At 44.8% G+C, this 24,835-nt stretch overlaps 1 protein-coding gene across 3 annotated transcripts in view; it reads right to left on the minus strand.

Moving 5' to 3' along the window:
* Positions 1-24,835, minus strand: part of NELL2 (neural EGFL like 2) — a 225,822-nt gene that overhangs the window by 131,355 nt on the left and 69,632 nt on the right. For all 3 annotated transcript variants that reach the window (XM_054024804.1, XM_054024787.1, XM_054024796.1), the window contains exons 8-9: positions 24,013-24,141; positions 16,494-16,596 (exon numbers count right to left, since the gene is read on the minus strand). In XM_054024804.1, coding sequence (XP_053880779.1) covers positions 16,494-16,596; positions 24,013-24,141 — 232 coding nt within the window. The remainder of the gene's footprint in view (positions 1-16,493; positions 16,597-24,012; positions 24,142-24,835) is intronic.

A 24,835-nucleotide genomic window follows, 5' to 3' on the forward strand; every position in this document is an offset into this window, starting at 1 on the left:
CCCCTTTATGGGGTCTCATTTATTAACCTCTTTACAGGATACAAACCCCCTTCCCATTAGCCCCCAAGTCCAACCCTTCTTCTAATGCCAACAAGCATCTGCCCCCAAGTTCAGGAGTCTCCAACACTCCTCCTGGAACTGGATTATAATTCAGGCCAGGTGCAGTCCTCCATCAACTTCTCTCAAACTGACTCCTTTTACTCAGTCCTTTCACCTGTCAGCTTGGAGAGGTCAACAGTCCCCCTGGTGCTAGTCTCTCTCGTGCTGGAGAAGACAGCATATATGCTGCCCTCCTTCCCAGAGCTTCTCCTGATAGTCTGAGTAGGGCCACCTTTAGGCATATGCAGCATACATGGTTGCGTAGGACACCCGAAAATTTGGGACACCATTCCCCTTGCTGGCCGCGGCTGGAATCCTTTCTTCTCAAACTCCCTACCCCCCCCCCCCCGCCCCCCATGCTGGGTCAGCGGGCTTCTCCCCGCCCCCAACCTCGCCCTCTCCCTCACTCACTCCTCAGCCAGCTGGATGAGGGCTCCAGCCTCCAGCTCTGCCGCCCCAGCCCGGGGAAGCCCAGAGCTGTGTGGACGGTCACTGGCGGCGCAGCGGCCCAGCCCACCACCGCCTGCAGCGGAATGCCTCCCTGGACCCTGCCTGCCTGAGCTACTCAGTCACCGGCGGGAGCCAGGCCAGGGCCAGGACAGGAGGAGTGAAACTTTCACATGAGTCAGCGGTGGGTGGGGAGAGCAGGGCCAAGCGGGCGAGAGGGAAGGATGGGGAGACTTAATGTGACAGTGCGCTCACTGTCTCTCACACTTCCCTAACACACACTGTCTCTCTCACACACAGACTGGCTCTCACACCCACATACACTCTGCCACTCACGAGTCACAGTCCCCCAATACAGACTGTCACACACACACACACACACACACAGTCTCATACTCCCCAACACTCACTCTGTCATACAGTCCCCCAACACACAGTCACACGCACACACACTGGCTCTCTCTCAGTCTCTCTCTCTCTCTCTCTCTCACATACACACACACACTTACACTTGTATTATTATTTTTGTTATTACTGCTTGATACTTCCTGTCAAAATGCTCGTGGTGAGCCAGGAGTGGCTAGAGGCTGCAGGAGGGCCGTGGGCTCTGGCAAGATGCAGCCCCCATGTGCCAGCGCGAAGCCTGTTTGAGCCACTGCCGCAGCGTCTGCTGCGTATGAAGCTCAGTGTGTGTCAGCAATGGGGGGGTTCTGGAGGTCCGGGGACAGGGGTGGTGGCTGTGCCCCCTCAACACACTGGGGTCAGCAGTGCCAGCTGGGGACCACCTTCAGTAGAGCATAGGGACACCAGTTTAATAATACTGCGTAGGGCCCCATAAATCCTAAGGATGACCCTGAGTCTGGGACAGAGTGGAGCCTTGATCCACCTTGTACTCCAAAGCTCCTGGTCCTGGGCTCTTAAAGGAATGGTAGCATGAGTCCAATTCACCCTCCCCCCACAAACACTAATTGGGACCACCCCCGGGGATCACTTCCTCCCTCCCAGTATCTGCCTCTGTCCCTTCCTAGGGCTTGTGTATATCCAAACTCCCAAAACTTTAAAGGACCATGCCATGGAACAGGCTGAGTTGGTAGGGCTGGCTCCTACTACCTTTAAAGGGATACACCTGACCACTCCCTGTTATAGGGTACTGATGTATGTCTGAGGCTCCAAGATGCTACCACAATATCAATAATATGACAAGTACAAATATTGTTCAAATGAACTCACATGTCCTTGAATGACATTTTTCAACTTAAAGACCTGATGATACATCTGTTTGGTTCCAGATCAACCCTGGAATGCTGTACGTTGCTTTCTAAAAGCTACAAATCTGTGTATTTGTTTTGCAATATGACCTTCAGTCTTCAGAACAAGGAATAAGCACAGAGCCTTCATTCTTCAAGGGCGAGGAACTCTTCTTTTCTTAAAAAAAATGTATTTAACAAATAAAGCATCTTGAACTCTGTTCAAATAAACTTATCGGGGGTAGCCGTGTTAGTCTGTATCCACAAAAACAAAAAGGAGTCCGGTGGCACCTTAAAGACTAACCGATTTATTTTGGCATAAGCTTTCATGAGAAGAAGTGGCCCAAATAAATCGGTTAGTCTTTAAGGTGCCACCGGACTCTTTGTTGTTCTTGCAAATACACTTAGACAAGATTAGACTAGAAAATGTGAAGTTTATTAAAAAGAAATAAGAACAGGGCTTTTGCAGTCTATGATCAATTGTCAGCAAGAGGGAAGACTGATTGGGATTAAATTTAAACAGCCCTGGTAAAAAGCTTTCCACCCACATGAAAAAATGTTATGCAGTACATAGTGGACATTTTAGAGCAATGTAACAGAAGTCAGGAGGATTATTTTTATTTATTTGCTCATGCTTTTAAGACTCAGTCCTGCAGTTTTTTTACTCAGGCAAAAAACTCCATATGACATGGCACACTCACCACAGTGGCACCTCCTACTGGCCATTTTAGGGATTAGCTCCGCCAGTGGGTGTGCCGTCTTTTGTTGGTGCCTCTCCTGTCATTGTCTTTCTGTAGACCTGTGTCACTCCAGGAACCTCAGTGTCCTCTTCATAGCTCCAGCCATGTCACCAATTGTGTTTTCTCCTTCCAGGGGTGGGTATCACTGTCATTAGTCTAGCCACTTCCCCAGTGGCTGGTGGAGGGGACCCAGACCCACTCACTACTCCAGATCCCAGCCCAGGGACTCTATAGCTGGCAGCCTCCTGCTGCATCTCTAACCTCTCTACACACTGCCACAATTCCTTTGGCCTCTTCCCCACAGCATCAGTACATTCTTCGCCATCACCTCAGGGCCTTCAGCTGTCCAATCTCAGCAGACAGCCAGGAGTTCCCTCTTGCTTCCCATTCCCTGCTAGCAGCTGCTCTGTCTAAGGTACTTACACTTCTCTCAGCCCCTCTGGGACACAGTCCTCACTTCCTGAGTGCCCAGCAGCCACTGACTGCCTCTGGCCCTGCAGCTCCTTTTATGTGAGCCCTCTGGGCCCTAACTGGCTGCTCCTTTTAGCCTCTCTCTCATTGGATGTTTCCCTTGTAGCCTCTCTAGGCCCTGTGGAGGACTCACCTCCACTGCTCCACTGTAGGGCAGGGCACGATTAATCCCTTCTACACCTGTGTGGGGTGGACATCCCATCACACTCCCATGGAATAATGTTCAAGGGTCCATGTCAGGAACATGGACAGAGAGCTAGGCTTAACCACATGGAACGGATAAAAGGAAGAAGATTTGTGTGACACTCTGTATCCCAAAGCAACTCCCACTGCACCCCTAGATTTACCATGGTCATGTAATTATGATATGTTTGACCAAAGTATGCCTTGTGAGGTATCATTTTAAAAGTCTTGATCTGTTGAACATTAATATCCTCTTGGATTGTATATACTATAATTGTATGCAAAGTTATGAAGTTTTGCTATGTGTGTGTTACTGAAATATGTTGTAAGGTTGGAAACACCCACAACCAGCCTTCCAGGTACAACAATGGAGAAGCCAGACAGCGTGAATGGCCCATTAAGGGGAATCCACATTACCAAGGACTATCACAGGATCTGTATACAATGAAGACTTCTCAGAGGTGCCACAGACAATGGACACTGCTTGACTCACCTCATAGGGAAAGATCTTTCCAGCAAGCTGGAAGAACCTATAAAGGAGGGGAAGTGACTTCATCATTTGTCCTCACTCCCCTCACAACTCAACACCTGGGAACATGTCTGGAGAACAAAGACTTTGAATGGGGGAAGTTGTCACAGGCTGGAAAGGAGAATCCCAGCTTGTGTATTAAAGAACTATACCATAAGGGTGAGACTGCTTGATTCAAATCCTGTCTAGTTTATAGAACTCAGATTGCGATTTTACTTTTATTTTTTTAGGTAACCAACTTTGATTTGTACACTTACCACTTATAATCACTTAAAAGCTATAGTTTTGTAGTTAATAAATCTTTTTTACATTTTACCTAAAACATTGGGTTTTGGTTGAAGTGCAAAGGGAAATCTGGTCAGGAACAAGCACTAGTGCATGTCCTCTCCACACTGAGGGAGGGGCAGACTGGGTAATAAAATTATACTGGTCAGGCTTCTGACCCGGGCAAGACAGTACAGCTCTGGAATCCTAGGCTGGGGAGTTGTGGGGAATTGGCTGAAGACTCTCTATCGTCAGTTCATGAGTGGCTGGCAAAAGCATTCATGGAACTCAGCTGGCTGTGTCCCTGCCGTGGATGTCTGTGTAAGTGCAGTACCTGGAGGGGTTTGCAGCTTGGCACAGCATCACAGTGTGAGAGGGAATCCAGGTTGGTAAGACAGAGGCTCAGCTGTATCCCAGTTTCAGGTTTCAACCCGGGGAACCTGTCACAATTTGGCAGGGTATTGTAATGATGGGAAGGAATGATTAGAAACTAGCATGTGATTCCTTTATTAACCAATAACACTTATTAACCCAAAACTCAATAACATGAGAAGTTTTTGAATATGCATCATTCCCTTACCAACAACTCTGTATATATGGAGGTAAAATACCTAATGGACAATGTTTAAGTCTATAATGATTTTTATAATTTTATGATTTCCTACCCTGGTTAAAGGCCTGCAACTGTATGGCACAGCATACTCTATGTAAAAGTTGACATTACCTCTGTGTTTATATCAGGAATTGACTTTCTGCTGATTAAGATGTACAAAGGATTCATTCAAAGTCATTTCTGTGGATAGAACAGCACAGAGCATCTTGATAATACAACCTACCATTCTACAAGTCTGTAAAATCGGACTAATAGAACAGAGGTAGGCAACCTATGGCACGGGTGCCAAAGGCGGCACGCGAGCTGATTTTCAGTGGCACTCACACTGCCTGGGTCCTCGCCACCGGTTCAGGGGGCTCTGCATTTTAATTTAATTTTAAATGAAGCTTCTTAACATTTTAAAAATCTTATTTACTTTACATACAACAATAGTTTAGTTATATATTCTAGACTTCTAGAAAGAGCCCTTCTAAAAACGTTAAAATGTATTACTGGCACGCAAAAACTTAAATTAGAGTGAATAAATGAAGACTCGGCATACCACGTCTGAAAGGTTGCCGACCCCTGTAATAGAGGATGCTACAATTTCAGGAATGCATGGAAGTAATCTGCTCAAAACTAGAACAAATGTCTACAACCAGAAATCTGTCTTTGTTATGGGGGCAAACCTGAATATAAAATGTCAGACACAAAACATACAGCTGAGAAAGGCAAATGTGAGCCTAATTTAAAAGAGGCAGCTTAAGAAACTGAAGCTAGAGCTTAGATGTCTTTCTCAAGGGAGAGATAATATAGGGTGAATCAGAGTAGTTCATCATTCCCTAGCTACCGAGAGCGCAAAAGTCCACTTGCTACGATAATAAGTATTTGGGTGCCTTTTTCAGAACAAGCTAGAAAAAAAAATCTTATTTTCAGGTTCAGAACAGGGTAGAAACTTCCCCTGCTAACAGATACCAAGCTTTTCATCCCCATTTTATTACATCAGGCAATGATGTCCACTGTAGCACAGTTTTAATGCCATGATACATAAGTAGGATACAGCAATCACCACAAGCCAGCTATGAAAATTTACCAGCCCTAGCACAAAATCTTCTCACTCTATCCCCCTATTTGCCATGATGATTGACAACGTAAAACAAAAAACAAAACAAAAACAAAACAATCAGTAAATGATATTTTGATATTTTACTCATCCATTAAGAAAAATTATGTTTAACAAAAAATTTTAAGAGTTTCACAAAATTCCACCAATTAAATAACTGGCTAAAATGCAAGTTGGGAAACCAGAATTAAAAATTTCAATACACAATACTCTTTCCAAGATGGAAAGAGGCAGTGGAGGGTTACTGCCAGAATTATTACTGGGAGCTCAAACTTATAGTCAAAATTTATGCAAACAGATTTTCCAGATAAAGTAGTAAATTTGATAGAAACAGTATATAAAAGAAAATTCTAGTCAGCTATTTTAAACTGCCACCTAATTTTCTACACAAGTGGATAGCACTTTCCTCTTAATGCAAATAAATACAGAAGGCAAGAAAAAAAGGAGATGTCAAAATGACTTCTAAATGGTCAGAGGTGCAGAATAATGATGAGAGAAGAAATTTGGGAATTATTGTAGCCTTCAGCCCAATGCCCAACTGCAGTGAAAAAAGCAAATATGATGGCAGGGCACATCAGAGATGTCAGGAGAGGTTTTAAGTACAAGGGTAGGAAGACAAAGATCATTTTGAAGGGAACAGACACAAATAGAACTGAGGAATGTATGACAGGATTGTCACTAAATGTCCTAATCGCTTTACGGGTTTAAGTTTTTATGTAATTACAAGCACATGTGTCATGTTCTAAGGTTGCCTCAGTTAGAATTTTGGGGTGCCTTATTAGACTGTTCATATAATGAGATGTAGGATAACAAAGCAATGACAAATTAACGTCTGACCTGTGATAAGAGCCCCACCTAATTCCAATGCAAGAAATCTTGGATTCTTTACTAAACTCATCATTAGATGCTCCTGGCGGTATTGTTTATATCATTATCTTTTTTTAAAAAATTATATTATTCTTTGTTTGACCCATTTTCCCACTTAATTTTTCAACCTTCTCTTATAATGTTACGTGAGTAAGATCACACTGTTGTATTTTATTTTTCAATTTAGTTTTATTCTCCCGATTCCTCCTTCTTCTTTTTTTTTTTTTTTGTTTTGTTTCCCATTCTCTAGGAGCTGTTGGGCCACTGAACATATGGATCTTTTGAAAATGACACCTTGACTTTTTGCAGTACCTCTCCTTCTATGCTCCTCTCCCTTCCTCCGAGATCGCCCTGTCCTGTGTAGCAGTTCTGCCATCAAAAAAGCCTGAGACTGCCATTGTGCTCTTTTTTTTTTTTTGCACAAATTACATAGCTCCCACAGAGTCCTAAATCTGTTTTGATCGTCTAGCCCATCAGATGCTGTGATGTGCTCTGATGCTACACTTTGTTATTTCTTTGTGACCTTGATGGATCTTTTCAAGCCTTTCAGTTCTTGGGTTTTCAGGTACAACCAGACTCGTCCTTTTAAGAGCACGCAGTCCTCTACAGATCATTGTTGCTGGTATCACCGGCATTGTACTCCAAAATACAAGCTTCCAAGCATGTGCTAGAATATCTAGTACAGGTTTCTGAATTGGCAGTACACTCCCTGAAATAGCACTTATCAGCAAGAATGAGCATCTTGAAATCACACACACAAAATGTGATTTTCCTACATAAAAAGTTAACCATATTTTTCTTACCACTTACAAGACGAGAACTATTGAAGTACAAGTAGTGACATCCTGGAAAGATTGCAACACTGTTGAGATGCCTACTCCCAGTACTATGAGTGCCAAAATATTCATATCTAACATATATGTTCAATTTTATTTGCACTGGAAATAAAAAAAATAATTTGCTGCAGAGATTTTATAATTTGTGAACTCCCTGGTGAGAATGTAATGAAAAGGAAAGGAAAAGAGCTAAAGTTCTACACAATAATAGGTTATAAGGGAAAAAGATGCCTACAGCTACTTTTCAGTGTGAACATTTTTTAATTCTCTAATGGTAATATTACCAATATTGTATTTCAGTTTGTTCTTAACACAGGATTGCTGTACATGAATGCAAAGATATTTTAATGAATAACAATATTCTTAAATTTATTTTATTTTATAATTCATTCCTTAGGCAGACAAAGAGACTAAAATTAGGTTACTTACCATTAACTGGAATTCTCCTAATACAGTGATACATTGCCCCCAGATCTGCAGTCTTCCAGTTGAGTGCCATTCTGTGCAGATCCCCCAGAACCATTAAAAAACCATTATCTTAGGAGAGAGCCATGCACTCTGATACATGAAAGCTTATAGAGAGGCACATTGCATTTACTTGCTCAGTTCTTGCTTGTTCAGGACACTGAGACTCTGAATAAAAGGGGACGGAGGAACAAGTAAGGGAGAGCTGGACTGTGTGGAAGCAATCTATTCTGAGAATTCCAGTAACTGTAAGTAAGTTATGTTTTAGTTTCCAAAAAGTTGCCTCCACAGTGCAGGAGACTAACTAGCAATGGGTTTCCTTCTCAGGAGGAAACTGTTGAGTAGCTATTGGATGCGAGACTGTACCATTGCTTTCCTGATGCAAGCAACTCATCTATTTTATAAATTCAAAAAGTAGTGCTCATTCAAGGCATAAGCCAAGCTCCTAGTGGTCCCCTAGTGTTTGGCAATGGAAACAAAGCATGATTGATGCAAAATATAGAAGTTGCTACTGCCCTAGATTAATAACCCATGCCAGAATCTTAAGACAAGAAATCAAAGCTAGAATGGAGGAGTTAGGGTCATATGCTTCTTTATACCTTTATTCTCCATGCCAGCCTAAGCACATAGGACTTGATCCAAAGCCCACTGAAATCGAGTGGCATCTTTCTATTCACTTTAATAGACTTTGGGTCAGTTGCATATTAGACATACAGTACCTTTTTAGGATAGCTGTATTTTAAAGGCTCCAGCAAACGCCTGTGGGGAATCATGGGGAAAGTTACATGAAGATGAATAAATATTGAGGACCAAGTTCTATTTTCAAGTTACACCCCTGTAAATCTGGAGTAACTCCATTGATTTCACTGACCAACATAGACACAGTCATATTTTCCCCTCAAATTTGTTTCTTTTTGTTTGTTTGTTTTTAGTCATTTGTACTAGTCCTAAATTAAGAACAAGTCCATTTCGCTTAAGACACTAAAACTCAAGACACAATATTGCAGAACACTAGTACAACCTGGGTAAATATCCAATAGAGTATGTTGTGACAGTGTAATTCATCTCTGTGGGACTACCTGGTACATAAGGCATTTATTTCTGTCATTATCACGTAGTACTATCATTGTATATTATTCAAAGGCTTGAGGAATCAGGTCACGTGAGTCATTTCAGAATAGGTTACCTAGAGAGCTAAAGCTGTAGGGACACTACTCAGCCAAAATGCTAAGTAGCATTCAGAAAGTATGCACGCCGAAAGCAGGAGTCCACCATAAACTCAACTGTTCCATTGAACAATCTAGTGACTGGTATGTCTATCACTCTTTTGCTGATACTTTGAAAGTATTGTGCCCAACTTCTCTGCTTTTTCAGAAACTTATACGAGAAGAGTAGAATTTCTTCTCTGTTTACATTGGTATCTTAAAGGGACAAATATAAAGATTTATGACTGAAGACCAGCTGATCCTTTGCAATGGTTGAAAAGCTTATGTCCCTGACTTTCTACAACATCCATATTTTTTAAAACCCACAACATTTGAATGACTGTAGCCTCCCTACCAGAGAAACAATAACCAGAAAAAAAAAAACATTTGACCCAATGCAGCTTCTCCATATTTTTGATCTATTCACTGTCTCACCAATGGCCTGATCCAAGACCTACTGCAGTCCATCAAAAGACTCCCACTAATTTGAATGGGCTTTGGATCTGGCCCTATCTAAACTATTCTTGACTATCTGCAATGATGATGCATCAAACACTTCACTCAGTGGTCTATTTCCCCTTTCCACAAGACTACATTACTAAGACTATATTACAGGTGACTGGGAGGCAGCATGCTCTGGACTGAACAAGGAGCTGGAAGTCAAGAAAGCTTGAATTCATGGTCTGATCACATAGTGTGGGAGAATGACCCCTTACAGCTTTCTCAAACTTTTCAAATGAGAAGCAGGTATGTAACCATTGTTTTGACAATATATATATAGCCAGATGGTTTTCCAACAAATATTTAGAGTCATAGAGTTTAGGGCCAAAAGGGACCACCTGATCATCTAGTCTGATTTCCTGCATATCACAGGCCACTAACCATCACACACACACACCTGCACACCAATACCAATAACCAGAATTAGAGCAAAGTATTACTAAACTAATGAGTGCCAGAGGCAGAGAACAGGAGGGACCAAGATACAGCAATGTCTTTGGCACAGTGGAGTAGCTCAATGAGAGTAAAGTGCTGGTATGATATGCTGCGATTGCTATAAAAGACATTTAAGACAAGATTGTGGGGCTCTCGCAGCCTGGAGGGAAGGGAGCAGCTGTGGAGAGGGATGGTTGTCAGATGGGGAGAATGGGTCTTGTGCTGTGTGAACAGCATCAGCTTAACTCCACAAAGTTTTGGGACCTAGGCAAACGTTCACGGATTTGCCAAGAACCTCAATTTACACTTCATTGCAGTGGGCTTTGGGTTTCAACCCTAATTGTCGCCTGTTGTTCAAACGAAGGCCACCGGTTCTTTGCAACCCCTCTCTCGTGTTAGTATAGAGCAGTTTGAGAAAAGGACTCTTGTGTCAAATACTAAAGCAAGGAAACATCTTTTAATAATTTATACTCATGGAAAGGTTTAACATTCTTTGACATTATGATTAAAATTAACAAGCCAGGTTTCCAAAACAAAATCCATCCATTTTATAACAACCATCACTTCCAACTTTCTCTTTTTAATCATGTCCCCTGTATATATCACCCTTGTCTTGGTTAGCAATAAAAGTGTGACGAGAAGAAACACAATATTATGTGTCTTACAGTTACCTACAATGCTAGTTTAATAATGTGAATTCAACTACATTGAACAATAATTAACAATATCTTAGTTTGTACTAGAAGAAACAAATACATGGAGAACCATAGTGGGAGCTTCAAGACTAGAAGATTATAGGCTCAATCCAAAATTCATTAACTCTGTCGGAGTCTTTCCAGAGATTTAAATGGCTTTGGATCACAGGTACGTGCATAAACTCCTACAATAGTCCCCCTGTAAGTAGTCATTCAAATAAAAGGATAATGGGAATGGCAGTATTGTCTTCTTGGAAACAAGTACTCAGTAATGAAAATTACTTCTGTGTCAGACACTTCTATAATCTTAGAAACACAGAAGTACAGAAACATAGGGCTGGAAGGGGAATCTCAAGAAATCATCAAGTCCAGTTCCACCCTACCCATCCACCCATCCACCGCACTAAGGTAGGACCAAGTAACCCTGTTTTTAAAAACCACCACTGATGGGAATTCCACAACTACCCTTGGAAGCTTATTCCAGAGCTTAGCTAACCTTATAGTTAGAAAGTTTTTTCCTAATATCTAACCTAAATCTCCCTTGCTGCATATTAAGCCCACTACTTCTTGTCCTACCTTCAGTGGACATGGAGAACAATCAATCACCATCCTCTTTATAACAGCCCTTAACGTATTTGAAGACTTATCAGGTCTCCCCTCAATCTTCTTTTCTCAAGACTAAACATGTCCATTGTTTTAAACCTCTACTGACTGGTCAGGTTTTCTAAACCTTTTATTGTTTGTATTGCTTTCCTCTGGACTCTCTCCACTTTGTCCACATCCTTCCCAGTTTGACAGTGAATCATTGATAACTACTGTTTAAGTACAATCTTTCAACCAGTTGTGCACCCACCTTATAGTAATTTCATCTGGACCACCTTTCCCATATTTTCTTATAAAAATGTCATATAGGATGGTGTCAAAAGTCTTACTAAAAATCAAGATATAGGTTGGTTTGGCATGATGATCACTTATAGCTTTAAAATCTACGAAACAACAGCTATGTTAAAAATGTATTTGCTCCATGAAAATATCACACTGTAAGTGACACAATACAGTGTTTATACCTTGACACATAGGACAGTTACAAGAGGACCTATTGCCTCAGCTAAATAGAGAAGGGCATTGGCAGGCCTTTTGGGATTCATTTAAAATAAATAAAAACTAATTTCTTGTACTTTCTCAGTCAGGACCATGAACCCAAGTGTTTTATAGGTAGGGAGAGGAGTTTAATCTTTCTGTATCTACTTTGGGGTTTTATATCTGTGCCTATCAGTATAGTATGTGAGCACCTTCTATAAGAGGTAGGGAGTTAATAATCTGAACATCTCTCACATAACACCTTCTGAGTCAGGATAAAAACTGCATTGGGAAAAGGGAAGAAAGTTGCCCTTGCTCTCCTGCTCCATGCAGCTCTCCATGGGAGGCACCCATTGATCTAAAGAAATATGCTTCAGTAGCCTGACTGGGCTTTGTGCTGAATAGCTTGCCTATGGCTGAAACAGAGCCACATTTTCCAATTTATGTGCCTCAGAAGACTGCAGATCTTTTCAGCTCATTAAGGCTAATAGAAAATAGAAAACTAGTTTGCATATGCTATTCTTCCTACTGTTGGCAGCACCTACATTCACACAACAAACATAGGCATCGACTCTGTGGGTGCTCCAAAAAAAACAGTGGATGCTCAGCACCTACCGGCAGTCTTGCGTATCAGCTCTTCCTCCTCCCTTCCTGCACGCTGCAATCAGCTGTTCAGCGGTGTGCAGGAGGCGCTGGGAAGGAGGGGGAGGAGAAGGGACAGGAAGAGAAGGGGTGGAGCGGGCGAGGGATCTGGGGCAGAGCAGGGGTCCAGAACCCCTGGGGAAATCACAAAGTCGGCACCTCTGACAACAAACACAATGGACCACGTTTACTTCTGGTGCTATTCCATCAGAACTAGAGCTGTTTTAGAGTTGGTAAAGTGTCCACAAAATGAAACCAATTTAATGAAAATTTTCAGCAAGATTTCATGCATTTAATTCTTCATGGATTGGAAGTTTAAGAAAAACTGAAAAGCTGCTTTTATTGAAAAATCCAAACTTGTACATTTTTAAAAGTGCTCCCAAAAGAGAAGCCTCACCTGTCTCCTTTCCACTGAGCTATGTGGCCTAATGGGTTAAGTACAGGGCTGGTCCTAAATTCCCACCTCTCCTACCAATAAGGCTAAGCAATATTTTTGTACACAAATAGCATTTTAGAAACATTTAGTTGTGAGGTATCACTATTAGACAGATGAGGAAACCAAGTATCAGAGACATAGCCAAGATTACACAGCAATTAGTGTCAGAACCAGGTAACTCCAGGTCCTATTCCTAATCCATCAGATTCCCCACTAGAGTCACTGAAATAGTTCACAAACCTGTAAAACACTTAGCAGCCTGCCATCTTAAATCCTGTACATATCCAGATTTCACATATGCCAGGTAGCATTAAGCCAGATCCTGGCCCCTGCTCACACCCCTTGTACAGTTCCCGTAGGTCACAAGATATGGAAAGCTATGCTAATGAAGTAGTGGATGGAAGAACCCTGCCTGGTGTGTGACAGAATGGGAGGCAAGGCTGCCATAGATGCCCTGCTCCACTCCCTCATCAAAACATAACAAAGGCACTCCACTCTTGCCCTTCCCACCACCACATGGCCAAGCACAGTGACTACAGGGCACTAGAGCTTCAGTAATCTCCAGGCACGAGTTGAAGGTGCAGGAAAGAAATAGGGACACAGTCTACCTAGCATTTGCATGAGTGTGCCAACACCACAAGCAACTCCACAAAACATACCTGTGAAGCAAATACATATTCCATATGTGTCCTTTACCCTCCCTCCCCATTCCCTGGGGTTTACCATCACCAGGAACAGTCTGACTTCTGGCACTCTGGCTTGTTCAGTCTTATGATGATTAGGGTCACAAACTAAGCCCAGGATTTTGTCCAATTTTGATATACAATAAGTTCCATGATATCAATTTTCTTGTGGTACTGTTTCATAAAGCAATGTAAGTGTTAACATTGCTTTACTTTTCCCTGTACATGTGAAAATTTCTCTTGATGAAGATTATCAACTTAATAATAAATAAAGATTAATTAATAAAAAGGAATTTTAAAAAATGAAAATGAGAATACAGCAAACAAAATGGAACCTATAGTTATATGTTCATATCCCCAGAGTCTACATTTCTGCCTTTCATGAAATAAATTGAAAAATGAATTATTAACTTTAAAAACCATGATGAAATAAGAGATCATTTTATGCTCTATTCATTTATTTCCGCTACTTTATTAGAAATTGCATATGTGTGTGTGTATTTGGATGACACACTGACTGAACAACTGAATTAATGGTGCAAGAGGCGCTGGATTAACAGCACTGGAAACTGAAGTCATCTATTACATTAAATACACACAAAAAGGTAATGATGGTGCAAGCTTCATCATATTGTGGTACCAAGCATTTCAACCATTACCAAAAGGTCCCACTTTCTGTAAGACAGGCTCATTGTTCATCATGCCCATTCAGCTCTTGCCCTCTCTGCTGAGCCTGCCAACAAAAATACCAACTGTGATGTGGACACTTGTCCATAGGAGATCAACAACTCATTTCACATATTGTAGCTAACCAAATGGATTTCAAATGTCTTTCAGTCTCTATCAACATGGGCAAAATTTGAAATACTGACTTAGAGTTGGCAAGTCTCATATCCTATTACCAATTCCCTGAGCCATCTATTCCTCACAGAAATTCTATGTTGCTGATAAAAAAGTATATTTGAATTCCAATTTCCTCTCAATTAGATTTAATCTACTAGAATAAGGTAATAAGGCTTTATAAAATGGGATGGTCTTTGTATAACTTCTAACAAAATTAAATATAAATGAACTGTGGAAGTAAGATCAATGGAGCACAAAATGTCTTCTTGAATTTTCTTTACAGCAAGTCATTCTAATCAGCTGTGAGTTCTTGCACACTGGGTAAGAAAAAATTATACCCAACTGTAGGGTACCAATGAAACACACAGGACAACCTCAAAAATTCTAGAACAAAGAAATACATGCACAGTTTAATGTACAGAAGCTTAAGAAAAGGTTCTGCCATTGCTTAGTATAACTAAATGCTGTATATGTGTCCACGAGGGACATAATCAACCTCAAGTACTATATTCGCCCTCCCAGGGATTTGATTAACTTAAAAATTCCCCTCCACAATCCTGACTGCAATCATCCCCAAAATACAGTGAAACCACAGCAAACCCCTATCTTAAGTGATCACTTTAAATTATCCCCATACAGTATCCAGTAGATTTTTGTATGACCTTTTGTGAAAGAACATCTCTAGCTACCGATTTTTTTCTGGTCTCTTCGGTGGTTGTTTAAGCCATGGTCTACTGTTTCCTTAATTGCAGAACAAGAGTCTTAAAGCAGATCACTATTTCTAATGCTGTAATGTTATTTTGGAAGTATATTCTTCTAGACTGGAATAGTGCTGAAAAATGAGTTCAAGGCACAAGTATTCTGAGCATTTTTTCTCTCCGGTGCTTGGCTGACTGGTTCTTGCTCACATGCTCAGGGTCTAACTATCGTCATATGTGGGGTCAGGAGGGAATTTTCCCCCAGGTAGAGTGACCAGATATTTAGGTGTTTGTCCTGCGTCCCAACCGATCTTTGGATCATGGATACGTGCAGCACTAGGGTTTTTTTTGTTGTTTTGTTTTTTCTCTGCTGGCAGCACTCGGCTTTTTTTTTTTTGCTCCGCCGGTGAACACCCCCTACCCCAATGTGTCCCGATATTTTCTTCCTCTCGTCTGGTCACCCTACCCCCAGGTCAGATTGGCTGTGATGCTGGGGGGGGGTTCACCTTCCTCATAGCATGTGGATGCAGGTCACTTGCCAGGATTATCTGGATATGTCTCATTTAATCATTTCCCTGGGGGGCCTTGAGCACAGGTGCACCTCAATCCATCCCATTCTCTGTCTGTGGCACATAATAATCTAGTCTTCCGTGGGTCTCATTTACTTTGGTCTGATTTCCATTGTTGGGTTTAGTGTGTGGGTGCCGGGTGGTACTGGTGGCCTGTGATATATGGGAGGTCAGACTAGATCAGTGGCTCTCAAACTTTTTTACTGGTGACCCCTTTCACACAGCAAGCCTCTGAGTGCGACTCCCTTTTAAATTAAAAACAGTTTTTAATATATTTAACACCATTATAAATACTGGAGGCAAAGCGGGGTTTGGGGTGGAGGCTGACAGCTCACAACCCCCCGAGGGGTCCCGACCCCCAGTTTGAGAACCCCTGGACTAGATGATCTGGCAGTCTCTTCTGGCCTTAAACTCTATGACTTGATGTATCTGCATGTCTAGCCAGCCAACCAATCAAATAAGACTGCATTCAAAGATGGGGATAGTGATGACTAAGGCTTGTTGACACCGTTTTTGTCAACTTTCTTTTTAGTGGAAAATAAGATTTTGGTTTAAATGAAAATCTTCACAGAAAATGTCTGCTTTTTTTTAAATGTTTTGATTTTTTGCCAGAAAACTGAAACCTCCAAAACCAACATTTTTTGGCTGAAAACTGAAAAAATTTCAGTAGCTAGAAAATTTGCTGTTTTCCAACAAAGCTGAAATTTTCCACAAAAGGTCCCAAACAAACCATTTTGCAACCAGCTCTATTGGTGACATCTCTTTTGAAAGGTACATACATCTTCCTTTCAGATTTCAAAGTATATTATTTGACAGAAAGAAGCACCACACAATAAAACTTACGTTGGCATTCTTTACAGCACTTGCCATCCACATATGCAGGAGCAGAATTCAGTAGACAATCAAAAAATGGGCAAATCAGTGCTTCGCATTGCACAGTACCATTCTGGGAAGAAGAAAAAAAAAGGTTTTAATATAAAATAAAGTTTTTGTGAAATACATGAATTTACAAGTGGTTTCTTAAACGTGAAAAACTCCTCAGCAATACCAAAATAAGTCATATTTACAATGTTTCTCTTTATTATTATAAAGAAAGATTCAACCCTAAGTCTTTAAAAAATTATTACTCCAAGTAGGCTTTTTATATGAGTCTGATGTGTTCATTAAGATGAAAGTAGTTTTGCTTGGTAAAAAGAAATCTTAAATCATTTGGCGCATAGACATTCTGCCAATCAATTGCAAATTGGTAGATTAGTGTGAAGTATAAAAGCCTCATAGAACAATACTGTGCCTTACAATTTTCACATGAAAGACTGAATTCATTTTTAAAAAGATAATATCATCGCTGTATGAAAAATCTGAGACAAAAACATAGCATGTATTTAACACTTTACCTCAATCACAGGCATTTTATCTGACTATATTGGACTAGGTTTGTTACTGGTAGTTTCTTCTACTTACAACTTCTACTACCGAACAACAAACTGTTAAAAATTGAACAGGTAATTTTCCTCCCAGAAATTTGAGGAACAAAAAGACAATAAGCCTAAGAAAAACAGTTCAAGGTATTAAAGACTGCAGCATATCGATTTAGGGCTTTTGGGCCTACTCAAAAGTGCACTGCAGTCAATGGGAGTCTTTCCATTGATTTCTAATGAGCTTTGGATCAGGCATTAATGAATGTTTTAAAATGGATGTGCATTAACCAAGTCATTATAATTTGGTACTTGCAAAGATACATGCAATTAATTCTGGAATTTTGGTACCTGAGGGGGTCCATCTACCTTAAAACAAACCCTTTTTTATTTGTGGTATAATAGGACATGCATACAGCACTGACATTTTACATTTTATTACATGTTGATCTAGATGTAACCAAAGAAGACTTAACGGAATCAGGAACAAGGGATCCATTAAATCATCTGCTAAGAACAAAGCTATATTTAAGGTATCCGAAAAAAACCAGGGAATTAATTATCCAGAAAAACAGTCTGTAATACAATACCTGGGGAAAACTTGATGGGGTAAGCATATTGCTTCCAATATAGTTCTTACTTTACCTAGCATCCTCCTAAGCATGCAAGAAAAATGGGGCAAAACTACATATGCTGATCCTGCTGAAAAAATATATAAAACATTTTTAATACACTCTGGTTCTTTAGAAAAACAGGTTTGCTAGCACTTGATTGTTGCTACCTTGAGAAAAAACGGTTACTCACCTTTGTAACTGTTGTTCTTCGAGATGTGTTGCTCATATCCATTCCAATTAGGTGTGTGTGTGCCACGTGCACGGCCGTCGGAGAAATTTTACCCTATCAACACCTGGTGGGTCGGCTGTGGAGCCCTCTAGAGTGGCGCCTTCATGGCACTCGATATATACCCCAGCCGACCCAGCGCCTCCTCAGTTCCTTCTTGCCGGCTACTCCAACAGAGAGGAAGGGGAGCGGGTTTGGAATGGATATGAGCAACACATCTCAAAGAACAACAGTTACAAAGGTGAGTAACCATTTTTTCTTCTTCGAGTGCTTGCTCATATTGATTCCAATTTGGTGACTCCCAAGTCTTACCTAGGCGGTGGGGTCGGAGTGAAGCAATGTAGACTGCAGTACTGCTCTACCGAAAGCTGCGTCGTCTCTGGCGTGCCGGACGATGGCGTAGTGCGAGGCGAAAGTATGCACCGAAGACCAAGTCGCTGCCCTGCAGATCTCTGATGACGAGGCCTGGGCCCTTGTGGAGTGAGCAGTGAGGGGCGGGGGCGGTACACCGGCCAGATCATAGCAAGCACGGATGCAGGACATGATCCATGAAGAGATCCGTTGAGAGGAGATGGGGAGTCCCTTCATCCAGTCTGCCACTGCAATGAAGAGCTGGGTCGTCTTCCTGAACTAAACTCCAGAAAGGCCGGGTGAGGTCGAAGCTGCACCTTATCTTTATGGAAAATGGTGTAAGGCAGTTCTGAGGTAAGGGCTCTCAGCTCAGAGACACGCCGCGCCAACGTCATAGCAACAAAGAAAGCAGTTTTCCTGGAGAGGTAGAGAAGGGAACAGGTGGCCAGTGGCTCAAATGGGGACCCCATGAGTCTGGAGAGGACCAGGTTGAGGTCCCATGTGGGAACTGGCTGTCAAACTTGTAGTAGAGATGGTCCAGGCCCTTGAGGAACCTGCCAACCATGGGATTGGCGAAGACAGAGCAGCCATTCGCACCCGGGTGAAAAGTCGAGATGGCTGCCAGGTGAACTCTGACAGAAGATGCTGCCAGGCCCTGCTGTTTTAGGTCCAGGAGATACTCTAAAATGAGAGGCACGGATGCCTGGAGAGGGGGCGTGCTGTGCTGAGTGCACCAGCACGAAAACCGCTTCCACTTAGCCATATATGTGGCCCGAGCAGAGGGCTTCCTGCTGCCCAAGAGTACTTGCTGTACAGATTCCAAAGAGAGAAATTCTGAAGGGTTTAAGCCACACAGCATCCATGCCGTGAAGTGGAGAGACCATAGGTCGGGATGGTAGAGGCGACCGTGATCCTGAGTAATCAGGTCTGGAAGAAGAGGCAATGGGACTGGAGCATCCACAGAGAGCTCCAATAGCGTAGAGTACCCATGCTGTCTGGGCCACGCCAAATCACTCGTGCCCTGTCCCTGCGCACTTTGAGCAAGACCCTGTGCACAAGAGGGAATGGGGGAAAGGCGTAAAACAGTCGACTCGTCCACGGGAGCAGGAAAGCGTCTGTGAGAGAGCCCGGGGAGCGGCCTTGGAGGGAGCAGAAATCCGGGCATTTCCGATTGCTGCGGGAGGCAAACAAGTCAACGTGGGGAAACCCCCACTTTCGGAAGATGGGATGGATGACATCTGGTCATAGCGACCACTCGTGGGAGCAGACGGAGCTGCTCAGGTGGTCCGCCAGCGTGTTCTGGACCTCAAGTAGAAAGAACGCCACCAGGTGAATGGAGTGGGCTATGCAGAATTCCCACAGTCTAACAGCCTCCAGACAGAGAGGGGAGGAATGGGCCCCCCCTTGCTTGTTGATGTAGAACATGTCCGTGGTGTTGTCTGTGAGGACCACCACACAGCGACCCTGCAGCCGTTCCTGGAAGACTTGACAGGCCAGATGTACCGCCATTAGCTCCCAGACGTTGATATGAAGGTAGAGCACGGACGGGGGCCATAGGCCCTGCGTCTGAATGTCCCCAAGGTGGGCACCCCTTCCCAGGGCTGACACATCCGTGACCAGGAACAAGGAGGGCTGAGGGCTGTGAAAAGGGACTCCTTCACAGACCACCCGGGGACCTAGTCAGCAGCGGAAGGAGGCCAGGACCCACTCCGGGATGGTGACAACCAAGTTCAGGTTGTCTCAACCTGGGCAATAGACTGATGCCAGTCAGGCTTGTAACGGGTGGAGTCGAAGTCTGGTGTGCCTGGTTACATATGTGCAGGAAGCCATGTGTGCAGGAAGCCATGCCAACAAGGCTGGGAAGCTCTGAAGGCTCCGGACGAGGGCCACTATAGCCTGGAAACGAGCGTCCAGCAGAAGAACTTGTGCCTGCACGGAGTCCAGAATTGCCCCGATGAATTCTATTCTCTGAGTCGGTTCTAGTGTCAACTTTGCCACATTAAGAAGGAGGCCTAATCGACTAAATGTGTCCATGACCAAGCGGAGGTGGGACTGCATGTGTTCTATGGTGTGTCCCTGGATAAACCAGTCATTGAGGTAAGAGTATACCTGCACCCGCTGTCAACCAAGGAAGGCCACCACGACCGTCATACATTTGGTGAACATTCGGGGGGCCATGGAGAGACCGAAGGGAAGGGCCGTGAACTGATAGTGTTCGCGGTTGACCACAAAGCAAAGAAAGCGTCTGTGCGCTGGATGAATCGCTATGTGGAAATACGCCTTTCATGTCAAGGGTGGCATATCAGTCTCCAGGATCCAGGGAAGGTATAATGGTGCCCAAGGAGACCATGCGGAACTTCAACTTTACCATGAACTTGTTGAGTCTGCGTAGGTCCAGAATGGGCCGAAGCCCGCCCTTTGCCTTAGGGATTAGGAAATACCGGGAGTAATACCTCCTGCCCCTTAGCTCCCTCAGAACCTCCTCAATCGCCCCCATGGTGAGGAGCATCTGAACCTCCTGACTGAGGAGTTGCTCGTGAGAAGGGTCCCTCAAGAGGGATGGGGAAGGAGGGTGGGGAAGAAGAAAATTGGAGAGAGTATCCCACTTCCACCATGCAGAGAACCCAGTGGTCCATGGTTATCTGAGACCAAGCACGGAGGAAATGGGATAAACGATTAAAAAAAGGTGGGGGTAGAATCCTGAACGAGGTCCGGTATGCTGTCCTTGGGCGTCCCTTCAAAAGGCCTGTTTTGAGCTGGACGAAGGCTTGGTCGGGCCCTGGCCTTGTCCTGATGGGGGGGTTGGAGGGCTTCCTCTGCCATTACATCCCCACTGCCTATAGAAATCCTGCCTCAGTCGAGGAGGATATGAGCATTGTTGTGGCTGCTGAGGCTTGAAGGGTTTCCACTGGGTAACCAGTGTGTGCATGCCCAGGGACTTCATTATTGCCCTTGAGTCCTGAAGGCTTTGTAGCCTTAAATCTGTCTTTCCCAAAAATAGGCCCTCTCCATCAAAGGGGAGGTCCTGTAGTGTTTGCTAAAATTCTGGTGATAGACCGGAGGCTTGCAGCCAGGAGAGATGCCTCATCACGATCTCTGAGGACAAAGTACGTGCAGCGGAGTCTGCAGCATCCAGCGAGACCTGCAACGAGGTCTGTGTTACTGTTTTGCCCTCTTCCGCCAAAGCCCCAAACTCCTCTCTGGACTCAGGCAGTACTAACTCCTTAAACTTCAGCATGGAATTCCAGGAGTTAAAATTGTAATGGCTCAGGGGGCGCCTGCTGATTAGCGATCCTGAGCTGAAGTCCCTCTTAGGAATAAACTTTGCGCCCAAACAAATCAAGGCGCTTGGCATCCTTCAATTTGGGTGCTGGGGCCTGCTGGCCATGCCGTTCTTTTTTGTTCACTGACGCCACCATGAGCGAACAGAGCTGTGAGTGGGTGAACAGATAAGCATACCCCTTCGAGGGGACGAAGTATTTCCACTCCACTCCCTTAGCAGTCAGGGGAATGGACGCAGGTGTCTTCCAGATTGTTCTGGCAGTGGTTTAGATGGCCCGAATAAGGGGTAGGACCACCCTTGATGGAGCTTCCATGGACAGAATATCCACCACGGGGTCCTCCATCTCTACCACCTCCTCCGCCTTCAGGTTCATATTCCACACCACCCTGCACAGGAGGTCCTGGTGGGCACAGAGGTCTATCAGAGGGGGACACGAGACTGCAGTGCCTGCCACCACCTCGTCAGGTGAGGAGGAGGAGGAGGCCACTGGGGAAAAGAGGGTAATGTAGGGCCTCTTGCGGAGCTGGGCCCAGCTGTTCTGTGCCAGCCACCTCAGGATCCGAAACAGGAACCAGTGTTGGAGGAGGTCCTGTAGCAGGGAGAGAAGCCACCATGGTCTCCTGCCTCCAGCGTGGGCCGACTGGTGGTAGCTTCTGGCATTCATGTCTCAAACAGGGCTGATCGAGAAGACCCAGACAGAGCACCTGGGCCTGGTGCTACGCCCAGAGCGTCCAGAAAGGCCATTGAGTGGGCCCTTGAACGGGACCTTGCTCCTGCACCTGCCAATGCTCAGCCCCTGACTCCAGGCGGCTATGGTCCAAATGGCGGTGTTTGGAGAAACGTGACCCCGCCTCCGATCCTGAAGAATGAGAAGCGGAAGATAAGGGCCATGATGGTGCTGAGCGGATCTGCGCCGGGTAGCATCAACGAAGCGATGTCGAACAGTGCCATGACGCTGGGGAGCAGTGCTGGGACCTGGACCAGTACTAGGATCTGGAACGGTGCCTGGATCTAGAGCTGGGCCAAGATGATGACCAGCATCGAGAGTGGTGTTGGCTCCGGGATCTGCTCTTTGACAGCGACCGGTGGGCAGATTGGTACCACGGCCAAGACCAATGCCGGGAGTCGGAGCGGTGCTGCAAGTACGACCAGTGCTGCGAGTATGACCGGTGCCGTGAAGGAGGACGGTGTTGGGACTGCAAGCAGCATCAGGACTGCGAGCGGCGTCGGGAGCGGGAGCGGTGCCGAGAACGGGACCGGTGCCACGGCTCGACCAATGGTGCTGGTGGGTGGATTAGGGCCAGCCTGCCCCGGGACAGTGCCGCATGTACAGGAACCGGTGCTTTGGCATGAGGCTGAGGGGATACCGATGCCGTCATGGCAATAAGACCCCATGCAGCCGCAAAGGTATCCGGAGTGGACGGCAACTGGACTTCAACCACGCTGCATGTCGGGGAGTCCAGAGGCACCAGACTCAACAGCTCTCCCCTTGGGGCCAGAGTCAATGGCGCCGAAGCCATAGACTGTGCCCCTTGATGCTCCCCTGCGGGATGCTTCTCCACGGGCAGTTCCAGAGAGGCTGGTCTCTGAGGAGGCGGGCCACCCTTTTCAGCTTCTGGTGCCGCTTCTGGACAGGAGAATGGGAGTGTTGCCGGGCAGATGATGTCAGAAGCTTGCAGTGCCGGGTAGCATTGGTGCCGCGGGTCTCGGTCAGAGTCCAACCATGGTGTAGCTCCTACTGCTGCCGCCAGGTGCTGCGCACCAAGGGGCTCGGTGCCAGATCCTGGCGTGCCGCAGGAGACTGAGAGCTAAGGGCCGCCTCCAGGAGGAGCTGTTTTAAACGAAAGTCCCGCTCCTTCTTAGTCCGGGGATGAAACCCTTTGCAGATCCTGCACTAGTCTGCTTGATGAGACTCCCCCAGACACTTCAGGCAAGAGTCATGGGGGTCGCCTGTTGGCATGGGCTTAGAGCAGGAACCACAGGGCTTAAATCCTGGAGCCTTGGGCATGAGCCCAAGAGAAAAATCTGGAAGGAGTAGGAAAAAACCCCAACCCACTAATACTAACTATAATTATCAACAACTATAACTATTAACTATTAACTGTGAACTATTAACTATTAACTATAAACTATGCTAGGGAGAGTGGAGAGCAGCAAAGCAGGACTCCACAATTCCAACGACCATCACGGGCGGTAAGAAAGAACTGAGGAGGGGCTGGGTCGGCTGGGGTATATATTGAGTGCCATGAAGGTGCCACTCTAAGGAGCTCCACAGCCGACTCACTGGGTGTTGCTAGGGTAAAAATTCTCCGACGGACATGCACGCGGCGCAAGCACACCTCATTGGAATCGATATGAGCAAGCACTCGAAGAAGAAACTGTGAAAGTTTCATCATTATATTGTCTCATTAAAAGTGTAGTAGATAAAGAGGACATCAAGGTCCCTGAGTCTCTACTCAAATTGTAGCCATACCATGCAAGTGCAGTTCTTACAGCCATCTGTCCAGGATTCAAATTCTCTGTAGGTGGTGCTCTTCATGACGCAGGTCCTTTCACAATAGCACTGATCCAATTTAGTCATCCTCTGCTCAGCTCGGGACAGCTGTACACATTTCACAAAGATGAGTTATTACATTGGTAAACAGTTTCCATATAATTAAATAATGATCTAACTGCCATCTACCATCCAGGATTGCAGAGTGAAAAAGTACGTGTGAAAATGCAGTCAGATGATGACTAAGTGGTTATTGTGAAATATTAAATGATTCCCCGAGCTGGGGGGGTGGGGAGCTGCCATGGGGGGGGGGGCCTCAGGGCGGTGGGGGGGAGCTGCTGCAGGGCCCCCCATCCCAGCTCACCTGTGCTCCGCCTCCTCCCCAGCACGCCACCCCTGCTCTAATTCTCCTCCCCTCCCAGGCTTGCGGCGCCAAACAGCTGATTGGCGCCGCAAGCCTGGGAGGCGGGAGAAGTGGAGCAGCAATGGCGTGCTTGGGGAGGGGGCATACCAGAGGTGAGCTGGGGTGGGGAGCTGCCACACGGCTCCACGGGGGGGGAGTTTCCATAGGGGGGGCACCTCAGGGTAGAGAGGGGGGCAGGGAGCTGCCGCAGGGCTGGGGGGGGGCGCAAGGTGGAAGTTTCACCTAGGGAGCGAAACTTCCTTGCCCTGAGTAATTGATATGATCATCAGATAGTAGATGTAGATACTGCTTGAAAGTCCTCAGCCCCAGTACTTTCATATTTTTGACCTGTTCTTTGAACAGCTCAGGTTTAGAAAAGTCTTAAACCAAAAAAATCCT

This window comes from Malaclemys terrapin, chromosome 1 (assembly GCF_027887155.1).
Source record: "Malaclemys terrapin pileata isolate rMalTer1 chromosome 1, rMalTer1.hap1, whole genome shotgun sequence".
Lineage (NCBI taxonomy): Eukaryota > Metazoa > Chordata > Testudines > Emydidae > Malaclemys > Malaclemys terrapin.